Source organism: Prorops nasuta, unplaced genomic scaffold (assembly GCF_024137725.1).
Source record: "Prorops nasuta isolate Cenicafe-Biocafe unplaced genomic scaffold, Cenicafe_Pnas_1.2 PNAS00005, whole genome shotgun sequence".
NCBI lineage: Eukaryota > Metazoa > Arthropoda > Insecta > Hymenoptera > Bethylidae > Prorops > Prorops nasuta.
In genome coordinates, this window is record NW_027116802.1 from 4,961,122 (window position 1) to 4,978,004 (window position 16,883).

The 16,883-nt window shown below is 43.1% G+C and overlaps 1 protein-coding gene across 1 annotated transcript in view; it reads right to left on the reverse strand.

Annotated features, from left to right (window-relative positions):
• Positions 1-14,926, reverse strand: part of LOC136773811 (uncharacterized) — a 77,284-nt gene extending 62,358 nt beyond the window's left edge. The window contains exons 1-2 of the mRNA XM_066727722.1: positions 14,804-14,926; positions 13,514-14,702 (exon numbers count right to left, since the gene is read on the reverse strand). Coding sequence (XP_066583819.1) covers positions 13,514-14,702; positions 14,804-14,926 — 1,312 coding nt within the window. The remainder of the gene's footprint in view (positions 1-13,513; positions 14,703-14,803) is intronic.
• Positions 14,927-16,883: the final 1,957 nt, after the last annotated feature.

Sequence of the window (16,883 nt, forward strand, 5' to 3'; positions counted from 1 at the left end):
ACAATGCTCCCAAAATTTTCTAGTGTAGAAAATCCATGTATTTATGTTAATTTGTGGGCTCGATGAATCGTTGTAATCAATTTCGAATATGCAACAAATGGACTAGATGAGTATTCCATTTTATTGACAATACGAGGAAAATTCAATTTTATCATTATACCACAACACTATCTTATTATATTTCAAAATAATTCACTGATCAATCATTTCTGATCATTTATAATGCTATCAAAAATGTCTAGGGCAGAATATCCATGTATTTATGTTAATTCGTGGAGTCGATGAATTATTGCAACCAATTTGCAATATGAAACATACTGACCAAAGTACAGTTTAACCGTTTTAATTGGATAAAAAGCAATTCAACGGTTTATCTCTTACGCTGACCCGACTGAAACGGCTCTATGGTATATTTTTTACACGACGAGACACCTGAATTTCTCGTCGATTTCGAGCCAAAGCTGTTACTTTGCCAATCGAATTTCTCCATTCCCCATACTTTTGTAAAAGTCTCAAAAATTATGCCTCAATTTTTTATATTTTCTTGTTTCCTCTGAACTGTCATTGATTTTCGTTTCAAGAGTTTTGATTTGTCCTAGCCATTCCCGAGTAATATTTTATGATGTCAAAGTTATGATTCTCAGTGTTCTTTAGTAAAGGTCTTTTTGAACAGGACGCATCATAGAAGGGTACGTGCAAGAGGAGGTAAAAGCGAAGAGGGAGGAAGAGCGGAATATGAAGAAAAAGAGAAATGTTCGTGGCTGGAGAATATCCTCGAGCTCGTAAGGGCCAAGCTGGGACGAGAGTCCATGGGCTCCATGGAAGAAAAAAATTATAAAAAAAAATCCACCTACCCACACAAGGGAGCAGCGTACGTATCGAAACTCCGTGAGATGGGGGGCAGGAGGGGGGGGGGGGAGATTAGGGGGGATTGGCGAGAGTGTATGCGTGAGTGAGCGAGAGAGAGAAGAAAAAGGTGGTACCACCAGGTTGAGAGGATCGAGGCTGGCCAAGGCCACAACATCGCGAAGCCGAGCCGGATTATTTTTAGCGCTTCCTACTATTGTGCAAAGCACAAGTCTGTCAAGTGTCTAGGCTTCCACTTTTACGGAGGAGTCTACCGTTATAACTATTTCTTCTGTAACGTAATCATCATCATAATTATCATTGCCCTCTTTTTTACATAATATATTATTCTCAATTGCTTACCTTACACCACACGATTTTTTTATTACAGCTGCCTTTACATTTTTGACTCCTCCCTCCTCTTCTTCTACACATCCTAGTTGTTGCTACATATATTTATGAAATTGTACTATTTTATGAAATTCTTTGCAATTTATTATTATTTTCTTCTAGATTTATCTCGCTGCGAGTCATCATCGATTCTCGGGAAATTGCCTTATCACAGATATCGCTCTATTTATCCACTATTCTTAAAATTTTATTTTTTATGGTTTTCCTGCGATCTGCATAGTATTTAGTTTACCTTCTCGATCAATGTGTCCAGCTTTTTAGGGCGCGAAAATATAGCATGGTGAATTTAAAGTGGATGTTGGTACATTGACACGCAAGCTTGCGTAATCGGATAAATAAGGAAAGATTGGAGGATGGTCGAGTGGAAGGCGCTTATGCTGAAGATGAAGGACGAATAATTAAGTGCAGACGAGTGCTTGCTAAATTTGAAAAAAATATTTTATTGAAAATAGCAGGAGGAATTTCAGGTAGTATTGATAAAAATCAGCCTTAGTCTAGTTCAGAAAAAGGTATTCTACTCCTTGGAGTCATATTTGAATTAATCTTGCATGAAATCGATCATCAGTTTTTCCGGCATCCTATATCTAAACACTGTTTAGAACTTATTTTTATTGTTCAGGATGATTAAAAATTTCAAAGGTTTTTCTTGCATGAAACACTCTTGTCTTGCTAACATATTTTTTTGCTTAAAGAAAGTTACGTCATTATTATAATTAAAATATGACTGATCATTAAAACAATATACTAGAAATACATAAAATAAACTTTCCGAATGAAGCGGGAATATAAAATATCCCAAAGAAAAACATGTTGCGTATTTGTAATACCCTGCAGCAAAAGGTTAAATTAAGTTACACAATTATCTCTTTTGAAAGAAATTAAACTAGGAAGAATCGACGCGTTTTCTCGAAGTGGAAAAATGTAGAAAGACCAAAAAAAAAAAAAAAAACTGCTTTGCCGACTTCTACAATTACATGAGTTAGCCGTTTGATTTGCTCGAAAATGCAAATGCAATTGCATTTACGCAACTGCGAAACGGAAAAGACGTGTGGGTATGAGGAGACATAATGACGAAGGTAAAAGACGGATGACCCGTATCGTACTTCCAGTCAAAGTATATTAAAAATAATGCTACCTCGTGAAACACAGTAATTAAATCTTTCAATTGATTGCTCATCAATAATTAATCTATTACTCGCATTTATTCGACGTTCGGTACGATTTCAAAAATGCACGATTCATTGATCTATGATCGTCCCTTAGTTCTTCCTCAGCTTAATTCTATTTAACCTGCGTTAATATTAATGCATTTAGTAATGCAGAATAAATACTGCACGATAAATAAATTTCGTCTTCGTTCCAACGATAACTTGATGTTAAATTATAGAAATCGCTGTTCCTCCAACAAGTCTAGAAAATATCTATATATATACTCCATTAAATTCGTAGTAACATTGTGTAAGTAGAGGACGTAGAAAAATACTGGACAAGTGGCTTATGTAAAGTTGCGAGCTATGCAACTAACAGTACCTGTATGTGCATCGTTCCAATGGTCTGCCAAGGACAATCTTATTAACAGGCGAGCCAACACGTAATACTTAGAACGATAGTGTTGCGCGAGATACGTCTGGGATCAGTCTCACCGACCTATAAAATTATCCGTAATTCCAATTCAAAGTCGTTTAATGCAGAAATTCTCTCGATCCGTGTCCTTTTTATCGCAAGATCTCTCGAGGGACGAACGTCGGATGAAAAATATTATTTATTTGAGTTTGGAGCAAACAAAAGTTCAATTAATTATATATATATATAGATTCTAAGGAATTTACGGTAACACATGAGAGGGACACTGGAATGAAAATAATCAGAGAGATGATTTTTTCATGCGACATTGTAAAAGAGTAAAGTAGAAGGTCGAGCCAGCTGTCAAGGTGAAACATATTTGCTTTTGGACGCATAACTTTCGTCCGTTATGTAAAGTTGTATAGACGGAGCGGACCGGGACTGGCTTTTTGCTCCAACGACTGTGTAATCGAGCACGATTTCCGGGAATGTAATTTCTCAGTTTGGAGTACGATGAGTATTCTAGGCCACCGTGACGTATCCCACGCGTGTTTCGTTAAGCCTTATCGTCCAAAACGCCATTCAATTTCGAGCAAACTCAACGTTTTATTCCCTGCACGAGCACGCGCATTTATTCTATGTAGGATCGGGTAAACAAACGAGAAGTGTAAATTCTGGTAAGAAAAAAAGTGAAACACGATGCAGAACGCATAGCATGATTTTTAGTCTCGCCTCGTCATTCCAACGAATCTTCGTTTCGATGGCAGAAATAACGTGTATAAATAATGCGCGGAAGGAACGATAAAAAAAAACATGTCGAGAAGAACGCGCTCGGTTTACTATTAGTAAACGCAAAACATTCCGACAGTACTTTCTTCGATAATTGAATCCGCAAATTATTTATAGACACGTACACTCGATGGAGCTATAATTTCATTTAGAATATATCAATTTCAGCGAAGCGTGTCAATTTCACGGTGCTTCACGATTATTTGTTAAATTTGCCTGAATAATTTCATTTGTACAAACTATGCTGAAAGATTTGATTGACAGTACAAAGAGTTTGCGGTGGTTGCCCAAGGGCATAAATCTTTTTCCACCTACTTGTGGAACGTACTGCATTTCATTTGGTAACCCGTGTATCTATTCAACTATTGGTCTTTGTCTCGGCTTCCGTACGCCTCTCACACAAACGCCAGCATTTTATGTCGTGTTTGCCTCTTGCATTTGCCGCTCCTGCTGACCGTGGGATAATTAGATATATGATTGAGGCTACTTGATGCTTGTGAACTTAACACGCTTCGAATGTATACGACTTGGCAGCGACAATCAAATTTTTTCCTATGTCCACTTCTACCCCCCCCCCCCCCCCCTAATCCTTTATATATAGGTGTTGTAATTTTATTTTTATCGAGGAAAGAATTATATCGATATACATACTCATTTCTTTTTACTCAAGCATATATAATTATCTTGCATTTTGCATCGTGGTAGGAGCTAGTTTTTGACGATCTTTGAGGTGAAATGAGAGGAACGAAGAGAAAATATGGCAGGCTTATGTGGATTCACACGCTTTATACGCGTGGCATTCATTCATGAGGACGTCGTTATTTGCGAGGCGTTTAGAATTGAATGCCTTGGACTTAAAACGGTCGGGAGGGATAACGCCAGCCTAATGCGATGCAATTGGCCTTGCGAGGTGAACGTACTCGCATGATTCGTCGTACCACGCCTGTATAGATAGCCTATCATCGATGTTACTCGATGTTCTCCAAATAGAGGTCAGGAAAGTCCCACAGTTAGAGATTTTTGGGCTATTATTTAATTCAATTATTTTGTCAATTAAAAACAATCACGATGAAGGTGAATTTATACTGCAGATCCTTGGCTCTTGTCGTGGAAGATTTTCAATTGTTGTCGTACACGGTAGAAAATTGTTCGGAGATCCTAGTGGGAGTTAATGGTTGGAGATAATTGATAATAAAGTTTGCTATCCAGAAGAAGAGGAAGGGATCGTCAGGCGAATCATTCGCTGTTTCAAAGCGATATAATCGAGCTGTTTTTATCAATAATTCTTGTTGTACCGTCGTCGCCAGGCAAGAGCAGACGCTCGGCAGACAGAAAAATCCCTCTTTTTCCGAGAATCGCGTTGCGTCAGCGATAAAGTCGACATAATTACTCCACGTGCGAAGAGATTATTAGAGTTTTTATCAGAGCGAGATAATAACCGAGGCCGGTGCCATCTATAATTACCTCGTGACGCGCTGATATATTTCCGCAATTGAGCGATCGCTTCTTTATCGCGTTCTATTTACCTAAGGTCGTCTGGTACCAGTCGATTCGTCAGACCCGATACATTTGCTTCGATACATCTTCTATGGTATGTATATAATATAATAAATCCAACATTACCAAGTGATTCAACTTTTCAAATTGAATGCAAACGTTTCGCAGCGCTGTTCCTATCTGAGATGTCGAACTGGTATTGCTCACGGATTTATTTACGTCTCGCAATTATAGATGGCGCAATCGACGCGCAATTGATGCATTATTGACAGTCCAATCGCGTTGCGAGCACGTTCTGTGGCAGTCTTTTCCTTCATTCTCTATTCTAACCAGCCTTGGTAGAAGCGTCATATACTCAACTTTTATCAAGCAATACGAAACTTTGACGAAACGCACTAAGCAGAGCCGAGAGCTTCCTTAACGAAGAGAACATTTCAGAATCAACATCAATAGTAAATTTAAACGATTTGAATAAGTGTATAGATTCAGAAAGGGATTGTGAGAGGCTGTCTGGTGTTGTCACGTTTCTCTCTCTCTCTCTCTCTCTCTGTTCGCGAGTGTATACGCGCGTTGCGAACCTTGAGCCACTATTCCCGGCTGTTTATATCGTGATGTAATCGTTATCCTAGTGCTAGCCTATCCGAGTCGACCTAGGTGGTGCACTCCACAGAGCTCCGCGTCGTAAATAATACTCGCAAGCACGACGCGCTTGCTACATTAATATAATTTATGATTCGCTTCGTTCATTCCCTCTTGCGCGCGGCAGAGCTTCGCTCGCATCGATTATCAAGAGAAAGACTTGAAGTTATTGGAGACCTCGCTTCATGGTCGCTCGGTTAGGTTAATTAGTGAAAAAAATGGCAAAATTTGGCAACGACGAGTGAATCGGAGGTTGGAAGCGCGATTTTGGAGATATTTCTTTCCGCATTCGAGCGTTGGGAGGAGCGATCGAGGCGACGTCACGTGGCAAAAGTCGTGACTCGCTTGGAGCGACCTCCAGTCGACAGCTTTCGAATTTCGTTTGGATTGAGAGAGGAGAGCTGGCGCTGCGGCCACACTCGACGCACCGGCGACCTACGCTGCTCATTCGGTTGTTTATCCGTTGTGCACCCTTTTAAAAATAGACGTTCATTCAAGGATCCGCGCCAGACGCCAGCCAGACATTCGACAGCGCGTGTACAGATAGGTATTTTGCCACGCGTTTGCTATACACTCCTGCATGTATGCGTGCGCATACACGTAACCTTTGCGTGTCAATAATAAAACCATACAATCTCCACCGCCATGCGGCTTGTAGTTGTACCACGTATGCGAACGAGATCTTCTTTCAAAACAAACAGACCCTTGCTTCAACGACGATTGAACGCAACTGGCGGATTTGTTTATTAAAAATCACTGCTAATTTCTCAAACTTTCATACTTTATTGAAAACGTCTAGAAATGAGACGGTCGATCCTAGTGCTGCTGAGAGAACCAACAGACTCGGAAAGTCTCTGAAATTCTTTGCACCAGAAGTACACTTATGTCACTCTGCTCTTCGGGGGACAGCATCGTTTGCTCGTGGATATACATGACAAGAGGTTATTTTTGTTTAGTCTGACTGACCGCGTATTTTGCGAACAGCTTGTACACTCTCTGGCAAGCAGTACCGATCTCGTTTACTCGTCTGCTTTACGCTTTACGCCTCGAGGCAACAAAATAAATTTTCGAGCCAACAATCCTGTTTTCCTCTATGCACTCCCCCGCTATGGTTATCATTACGCATAATTTTTCGTATTCACGAAGAAAACTTTAATTCCGCATCCCATATAGCACCAAGTGACTTAAAGACATCTTTTAGACGCCTTTTAGTCAAGTGTGCTGTACCAGTAGATCTAAGACGATCAATAATTTGACTCTTTTTGGATCTGCGAGATTGTCCAGATCTTTGATCCGACTACGAATCATGGCTGACAAGAATTCATCACTTTGCCCTTCCTGACAATAGCAAATAAACCACTAGCCTGGTAAGATAAAGAATAATCTGGATAGCGATATAGAACGGACTTCCTGTACAACAATGGCACTAAAATTTTGGTGCTTTCCAATATGGATCTATATAGATTCACCCTACATTCGGCATGGACAATGAAAATTATAATTGGATTGGTCTCCTGTACACAGTTGGAGTGGGATATTGATTTTCAAGATTCAAGATTGATTGATCAGTTATTTTACAACAATAAGATTTCGATCTCTCCGATGATCCACTTTCGACATTGGATAATAGCTCGTTGATGGATTTTGCTTTGTCTCCTCACGCCCAACAAATAATCAGCGCAACCCACGCATAAAGTTTCCATACGTGGTCAATGACCTGTCAATGCCGATCAGCTACAGAGACCACCTCGTCACGCGTTAACTCAGCACAACTAAACTATCACAATTGCACATTGTGATCGACGAGATGTTGCGATAAGATTCAGGCTTAAGGTAGAAGAAAAAACGAACATTATTTTTTTTGGTATTATTAAATTTACAGTGGAGAAAATATCTGTAAAATCTTTGCGAAACCAATGTTTGATCGATCGAGGTTAAGGTACTACATGTTCGAAACGGACTTAAAGGCTGTATGAGCAAAAGAATGTAGAAATCGAGGAGGAGGAAAAGGAGGCCGATTTAATAAAAAATGATATGGTAGTGTGAAAAGTGGCCAAGAATATCGGACGAATGACAAACGAGAACGAGTGTTGGTCGATGCCCCAGAATTGTGCACTTGGCACCATTTTCCTACCCTATACCGGTGCAGTTCTCCCTACTACCATTTTCCTCCCTTGTGTTCTCCCTATGCGCCCCTGCCTCATTCCAAGAGGGACGGAATCGAAGGGGAGAGAGACCAGATCGAATCAAGAAGACGAGTCTCATGATGCAACATATCTGTGTTGAATTATAGTCGTTTCTTTCTCTCTATTTTTATTTATTTATTTACCGTTTTTATATTTGGGTAAACCATCAGGAGACCTTTTGCATTCTATGGTATATTTTCTCCCAAGGGAAGGATAAGTACAGCTCTTTAAATTTCTATTTATAATATTAGAAATTAGTCCATTTTAATTATTACAGCAAAAGTATGAAAATTAAATCATCCAACTCAATTTTAAAATCTTATGTAATACATTTTTCCAGAATTACGTTCTGTTGCACGAGCTACCCTTTTAAAGGTTTCCTGCGGGTAAAGGACCCTCGTTTGAACGAAACTCGTTTTATTTCCATGAAGATCGATACAAAGATTGTCACACTGACGTTGGAAATAATTGACCGACATCGACGGGCAACTGGCCTCGTAAAAAAAACAAATCAGTTTTCGATTGAAGCGTACACAGATCGCTTAATAAGCGCTGAATTATGAAAAACGACCAGCCGCTTTTGCGCTCTGGTAATTCAATAGTAATTGTATAAATAGAGAGAGAAATTGTGTTTTGAAAAAGATCTAACTTCCGCAAGACACTACAGTAAGTCTTACTGCGTTCTGTTCTCTCGCGCATTTTTCTATATATTTTGTGACTTTTCTAAAAGACGTTTTTAACAAGATAAAGAGTATTTCTTGACTTCCGGAAGTCGCATTATTATTCCTCGAAGCTCGAGGCGAGCTCACTGTCAAAGCTTACGTAAGGTTAGCCAGTTTCTTCTTTTCTATAGATACTCTCTACCAATGTACGAAGTATAAATATATGTATAATACTCTGTTATTCGACACATACTGACAGAATGATATTATAATAACGATATGCAACGTTGCACGTGTATATTACGAACAATATCTCTACTAACAAATTTTCTTATTTATTTTCCTAACTATTTTCGTATATGTGTACAGATAGACCTTCTACCTTGATTATATTTGTGTTGGTATGCACGAAGCGAATAGCACATTCATGTAATATCTGTGCTGTACCGGGTACATAGTCAAAGGTGGAGCATCGAGTCAATACTTTCTAGCGTTGGGGTTTGGCCCCTGAAGGCGTCTCTCGGTCTCCCACCCCCCACTGGTCGAGAGTCGTAAGGGGTGCCAAATGCCGGCGTCGCACTTCTCCCTTCTGATGGCGATACTCCGATCGGACTGCCACCCCCTAATGCCTTGCAATATACCCGCGTTACAACCCTCCTCTCGACACGACAAACCATCGTAAGGGTTGAAATTCAACTCGACTGCATCGAGTTGGAACTACCATTAAACGCTACAGACCTTACGTAGTAGAAGCGATCGATTAATACCATCCAATGATTTCTACTATATCTACCATTAAGCTCTTGATCGCCTCCAATACTGCTCGTTTCCTCCTATTGGATCCAATCTTACTGATAAAACGCTATCGCTGCCTCTGCCTGATAAGGTAATTCTATTTTTTACAGCTGCTACTCCATGTTGGAGGAATGTTTGTGTGTGTACGTGCAGCGAAGGGTGGTGGTACAAGTGTTTGCCTTCCAAGCATGGGGCGTGTGTGGATACGGGGTGCAGCATGTGCAATATCTGGGTCTGTGTAACGATTTTTAGAAGCTCATCGCTGCAACAATCGTCCACAGGCCATAAAAAACTCGAGGCACCCCACAGTTAACGCAGTGTAAGGGTTTCCATAGCGACCGAGCCTTTCCGCACCCCTTAATTCTTAGCCGGCTCTCTTCACCCTCTGTCGTTGACCTATACACATGTCTCCACGCCCTTAAATCATCTTTGGCCCAAATCTAGCGAATGAATCTACGAGCCTTCCACTCTTATATCTCTTCGATGTAATTATAATTTCTACCTTCGCAGACTTTGCAATGAACGCTAAGATAGCTTTGTGAAAAGAAAATCTCATTATAAATTATAATTGTAACAGAAACTTTGTTAATACGTCATATGTATAGATGTCTCTGAGCTATTTAGAGGCGAAATGGTCAAGCAGCGAGCAAAGTATACATCGTGGATCGCACATATTTTCTACCTTCGTCATATTTTATAGCCCTTCCATCAGTTCCATTATCCACCGTTCGTTCGTCGAAGGAAATTATAGAAAACCACGAGAAGGGCTCGTATTTTTATGTTTATTACGTTTACAAGTGCAAAGCGAGGCCTAATGCTTTTGTGACCCCGCTATCGGAGACGGGGAAAAGGAGAAGAGATAAACGCATGGAGTAAATAATTTTAAATTGAGCATTAAGTATGAGGAGTGAGGTAAGACACCTATAAATTTTCCTTATACCGATGAATAATAGATGTTGAAGTGAGGGGTACGGAGAGATGTACACAATACTGTTGGCCAGAGTAATGGAACTGTCGAAGGGATAGCAAAGAGGTAGGTGGTGGTGGTGGCTTGCGTTAGGGGAGTGACGGGAACTCGGAGCAAGGAGTAAACGAAAGGACGTTAACCCTTTTCTTGTTTCTCCGTTGCCCGCACCCCCTGCCAAGCAGAAGAGCTCCTTTTTTTACCGTACAGTCGACTTTTCTTTCCTCCATCCGACTTTCCGTATATACCACTCCGTTATACAAAAGCACCACCTTCCTGGTACTACACCGTTCCACCGTCCCCCTCTCGTTGCAGAAAACAGAATAAAAATCACGAGTCCCAGTAGCATTTGTCAAAAGCTATGATCGAAAGGATTTCATATCTCCCAACCAACCTTCTTGATAAGATTTTTAGAATACATTGAAAAAAAAAGGAATTTTCCAAAATAGAAAAATTATTTTTTTTTCTCCAGATTACTCTGTACATATATACTACTTCATCATAAGAAAGCAAAATCTTCCTTGCACAACATCTCCCCCAACCCTTGCAAAAAACAATAATAATCACGAATCCCAGTAGCATTTCCTCGAGCATTTCTCAAAAGATACGATCGAAAGGATTTCATATCTCCTAACCCTAACCTCTTTTTTAATAAGGTTTCTAGAATACATCGATAAAAAAAACATTATTCACAAATCAGAAAAATAATATATTTTATATTTTTCTAAAAGCAATATTACTGACTTTTTTTTACAATGTTCTTATTTCCATCCTTTTTCCTTACATGCTTGTCCGATTAGCCTTTCATATTTCGCGCCAATTTGTGTCTCTTGATGGTTTTCCGAGAAAGCTCCTGGTAGGAAAGAGCGGAATTGCGCCAGGTGATTAGGAGAGTGGTAATTCCTTTTACAATAAAAAAACTACCTACCGAAGCCTTGTGCAATTTGTTGCATTTCTTTGTAGCATTCTTTCCTCTTACTCGAACAGTTGGTGCGCACGGTCTAGCAGCGAGAGCAGAGATTACACAAAGGCGTGATTTAGATTTTGCCGTCGACGTAATATACGGAAAGTATAAGCCGTTATAAGCGACGCGTAAAAAGGAGCAGGAGATATTTTTACGATCCTATACATAATAGCATGCCATTGGGCGGCTGGATTGGTTCCAATGATTATAAGATCGGTGGCGTGGAACAAGGCCGAATATCGATGTTCGCACGCTGAATCTGTACGATCGGCACGTGGCTAGCAAGCGCACTGGGATAACCAAATGTTTTGGGAAAAGTTAGTTGCAATGACGTCTTATGTAAATTGCCAATTAACGCTAATGTCGATGCATCTTGCGAAAATCGCGTTGTTACTATTTTGCGAGAAATAATAACGATGACAATGCTCAGTGGCAAGTCATCAAGTGGTAAACTGGCAATGCACGGTGGCATATCGGAATGCTTTTCGATTCACAGAACAGCCAAAATTCAAGCCGGACTTTTGGAATACCTGACTGCTTATACTCGAACCATTTAGTCATTCGACGCTTTTACTGGCTACTATGTGTCGCGCAGTAAGAAGAACTCGCCGCTGCTTCGGCAACTGTTCGGATCACAAATTTTAAGACTTGGTACGAAAAAGAGAAGTCGCGGATATACTTATGAAAACGTGCATGGATCGGAAAACTTCGATATTGCGATAGAAAATGTTTGCAAATAATCGCTTTCTCACCTCTCGAAACTGCGAATTAACGTCGAATGAAGCGAATAATTTTTCTGATGGAAACGTATGCATCACTGAGGAAACCGGTATCCCAAAGCATACTTAGAACGCGACTGAGGCAAAAATAGCTTAACTTGTAACATACTTGGAGTAAATTACTCTCATTACAACTGTTTTTATTAAGCATTTGCTAAAATCATAAAATACCTTTTGGTTCGTTTACTCACTTATTTTCTTATAAATTATGTGACTATAGTTTATAAATTCATGGGATTTTGCGGCAGGTTCCACTTGTTTCTTGCAATTGGGATTTTGTTATTTCAAACGTGTATATATAATTCATGATTGAACTCGGTGATACGAAGGCGAATGAGTTTCATATTATATCCCATAATTATAGTATATTCACTGTATATATTCACAGCTGCTTTAAATATATGGTTTAACAGGATTTCCAAGAAACGGTGAATGATTCGTAGCCACAATGTGCAAATTTCACGCGCCGGACTATATATGAATAGTGACCGGTAGTTGGTATAACAAAATTGCAAGCATGCTTCAGACGGCGTTATTTAGAAAATTTGCTGGAACACTTATGGAAGATTCAATTAATTTTGATGGAGTAGCTTCGAAAAGCTCAAAACAAAAGAGAGAGGGAGAGAGAGAGAGGCATATCGAGGCGTCCCTTGGTTCATTCTGCAAAGTGAATCTGCGTGATGGCTCAAGGCAGTCTCTCGAGGGCATCAAAGAGCGAAGGGGACTCGGCAGCAAGGGTAGGGGGTATTATTCAAGGAACTGCATCTTCCTTTTTTTTCTCGGTTGAGAAGACGGCAAAAACATAAGTGTCCTGTCCTCGTGACAGACGAACACGGAAAGCGCGAAGGTAGGGGAAGGGCAGGTTTCCAGGATACTGCGCATGAAAAACATTGGAGGAGGAGAAACTGAAGAAGTAGAAGAAGAAGAAGATATGAAAGAGGAGAGGAGCGAGGAAGAAGAGAAAATGGCGAAGGTGGCCGCACGGTTAAAATAGTTAAAAATAACCTGACCGAGGATCCTGCGGTAGGGTTCGGTTCCTGTATGCATGCCCGCAAGGAAAGGTATGGCAAAAGAAAGAAAACGAGTGTTTATATACGTCGCCTCTTTTGCTCTTGGTGAGCCCGTCCATCTGCGAGCACCTTGCCACCACCACCACCCCCTTCCCTTTTCATGCTCGACGCCCAGTCTTTTCAACGCCGAGACTCTCTCCTCGACAAAACACAACACACGCGGTGGAGTGCTGGTCCGTCGAATAGAATGCCAGAATTAGCTAGCTGAAAATCTATTATATATATATATATATACATATAGGTGCACGAAAGACGAGAAAAAGCAAGAAGAGGTTGGGAAGGTAAAGGAGATGGGGGGGGGGGGGGAGCACGATGACGTCAGTGCGAAGAGTAGCTTAGAATACTCACGTGTTTCCATAGAGGTGCCTTGGGTCGGAGTTGGCAACTGCGTTGTCGGAGACGCGGTCGTCGTTGTCTTCGAGGTCGACGAGGTGTTGTTGCCCTCGGTATTGGTGACCTTGACCCCCTCCGTTCTTGCTCGAAGCTCTTGGAGCTTTTTTTGTACCGCCCCCGAGACTGGGCGTGTGTTTACAAGTCCAGCTCCCAGCTCCTCATCACCAGGATACGACCGTGATGACATCGGCCCGGCGACTGTCGTCGTGCTGCTGGTCCACTCGATGACACCTCCACCAATAATTACACCACTACCACCACCACCACCGCCACCACCACCTCCACCACCACCACCACCACCAGCACCGGTAACAATCTTACCACTATTACTACCGTTCCTCACAATCACTAACCTATCATCCGGACTACCATCCGCGGCACCTACTCCTCCTCCTCCTCCTCCTCCTCCTCTTCCCTGTTCACCATCACCCGTTTCTTCATCTCGATCAGCATCCTCGCCAAATTGGCCAGGAATCGTCAACGAGATCTCCCGACTCCTCCTGGTCGTCCTCTTCGCCCTCGAGAGTCCTCCGACAGTCACATGCCTTTTACTCCGCAGGAAGACTCTATTTCCGGTTTGTGCAGACCTCACCGCTGGTATATATAACTCGACTAGTTTGTCCAAATTGCCAGCGATCCCCTCCCCCGACGACTCTCCCCCCTCGTCCACCTCCTCCACTGGCGCATCTGTCCCAACTCTTCGAGGAATCAGCTGACCCCGAGGGCCACTCGCGACCAACGGCCGCCACCGATCGGTCCTCGCACGCTCCAGACCTGCAGCAGCACCACCCTCTCTCGTCCTTTCCAGCAGAAAAACGTTCCACCACACTTTTGGCCCTCCACCCTGGTAATTCCTTCCGCTCCCCCGGCGGCCCGCGAGATTTCCCCGGGAGGCGTCGTCGCTTCGACTTGGTCCCGACGAGGAGGCGGCAGCTTCCTGATGGGGCAGCGGACGAGGAGGCCCAGCGTCGAGGGAGACGAGGTTCTCGGCTGCCAACGGCGCCGCCGTCGTCCTGCCACAATTCTTTTCGTTGCTGAGGAGAGCGACGATGAGAAAAAGCAGGGGCAGGCCCACCCTCGCCCCCGTGGTGGCCCCCACCACCCCCGGCCTTACCACGAGAACTCGCGAGCCTTTCCAGTCCAGCTGTCCGTACAACTGTCTATCCGCAAGCTTCTCGCTTTTCCTGCAACTCCGGCCAACTCTCTCCTAGTCTTCCTCCGTCTCTCTGCCGCCGCTACATCAACCTTCCCACCGAAATCCAGCAGATCCTTCTTCTCTTTGGCCTCCCACTGACACTCCGCCCCTTCGCCGAGGAGCCCCGCTGACTCGTCCTTACTTTTCCACGCGTACCTCGGACGCTCTCGCATTTATCCAATACTCCTTATCAGTCGAGGATTGCCGATTCAACGATAGTCCTGGTGGAACGGTTCGACGGAGAGCGACTGAATCGGTCAGAGTCCGCCATCATCGGGGCCGACCGATCGTTTGGAAGTTGTGATGAAACTGCTCCTCCGGTCTGCACCTTTCAAGACGAGCCTCTCGCATCGTCCGCGAGATTCTCTCTTTTGCTCTTCAGCGCTGTTGATGCTAGCCACCGGGAGCGATCGAGTGGCAAGAGTCTCCTAGTGGACAGACTTGGTTCTGCCTCTCTTCGTAGCTTGCTGCCTGAACAGAAAACATGTGGTTGTGTTAGATCCAGCTGTATCGTGAGAGTTGGAGGGTGGGGGGGGGGGGGCGAAAGGAGGAAAAGGATGTCTAGAAATCTGCATAACGATCGAGCGGAGCAGTATGGAAATGGAGAGGAAAGCACGTTAGTGCAGCATACATAGTGCCTTATTTTGACCGACTGCCGCGTGCTTCCTACAACTTCTTAAAATACGATCCCCCTACGAAATCGTCCACGAACGAGCTTCGAGCAGCCACTCTGTTCTCCGCTATGCCACTTTTGTCTCACTCCCCTCACCCCTTCTGTCGCCTTTTCTGTCCTCTTCTTGCCTCGTACCGCTTTCTCTCCCTCTCTCTCTCTACGTCTATCGTTGGAAACACAATGTAACATACCCTCCCCCCTCCTCCTCTTGCTAGACGTGCTACGTGGCTCTGAACGCGCGTATATATATACATATATAAATGCAAGTATCGTGACTGCGGTACAACGTAAAAATGAAAATGTTACCCCGCGGAAAATGTTCGCTTGAAATTTCGAGTGGTCCTCTTGAGGGTCGACGGCCACTCTGCTCTCATGGCGTTCTATAGGCTTATTTCCAATGGGACGCATTGGCGAAAGAGCCAAGCGGGTCATGGATAACCTCCCCCTACTATTGCAGTTCCGTACACGCGATTTCCCATCCATTACCGGAGCACGGACAAAAGCGCAATTGCAGTTGTTGATTGACTTGCTCGTGCAGTTTTCACTTATCGCCAAAACGCACCCCAATAAGACTTACTGTGCATGGATACCTAAATGCGACACTCGTATATCGATTGGTTTTCAAGGGGTAGGTTCTTTTCTATACCAGAAGCATAAGTGTCGAGTCGATGCAGAAAATTGTTTACACTATTTGCTCGATAAGAGGTGATAAGAGAAAAATAGTCCGACTGGATTTCGGTCAATTGTTTACGAAGTTTTGGACACGAGGCTCCGCTAAGTATAGCTACCAAGTGAAAATCGGGAGAAGAGAGAGAGAGAGAGGGAAGAACCGCGAAAATCCTATTTTTACGAAGACGCGCGGCGCGCGCGAGCATTGTTGCGCCTGATCGTCGCTCCATCTCGCCGCAAGCCGTGTCGTCGTTCGCGTTAGTCATGAATACCGGCGCGAGCGTCGACTATCAGCAGCCTAGAAGTGACGGAGACGGAGAAAGAAAGGGGGTGAGAGGAGAGAGGGGCTGGGTGGAAGTAGCGACGCTCCGAAGAGAAAGGGAGATAGCCTAGAAAAGCGGTGTGGAGAGGGGGTAGAGATGGATAGACTAGAGAGAGAGAGAGAGAGAGAGAGAGAGTGGACAAGTCCGTTTCCACCTAATGCGAAATTCATGTTAGTTTCGATAGACTTTGATTTTTCTCACCATATTGAAGGGAGTTCGCGAGAGAGAGAGAGAGAGAGACTAAAAGTTGTGATGTGTGTGCCATGCTGGTTCGCACACAGACAAGGGGACTCTCGGTTACTCGTAAAGCGACGTGGAATATTTGTTTACCACACAAAACGCGATTCCCGCTAATTATAGTCACGGAGCCAAGGGGAGGAAACGGCGAAGGCACTATTTTTACGAGTCTCCCGCCAGAATATCGTCGAACGTCTGCCTCGGTCTGACCGCAACAAAGCTCCGACA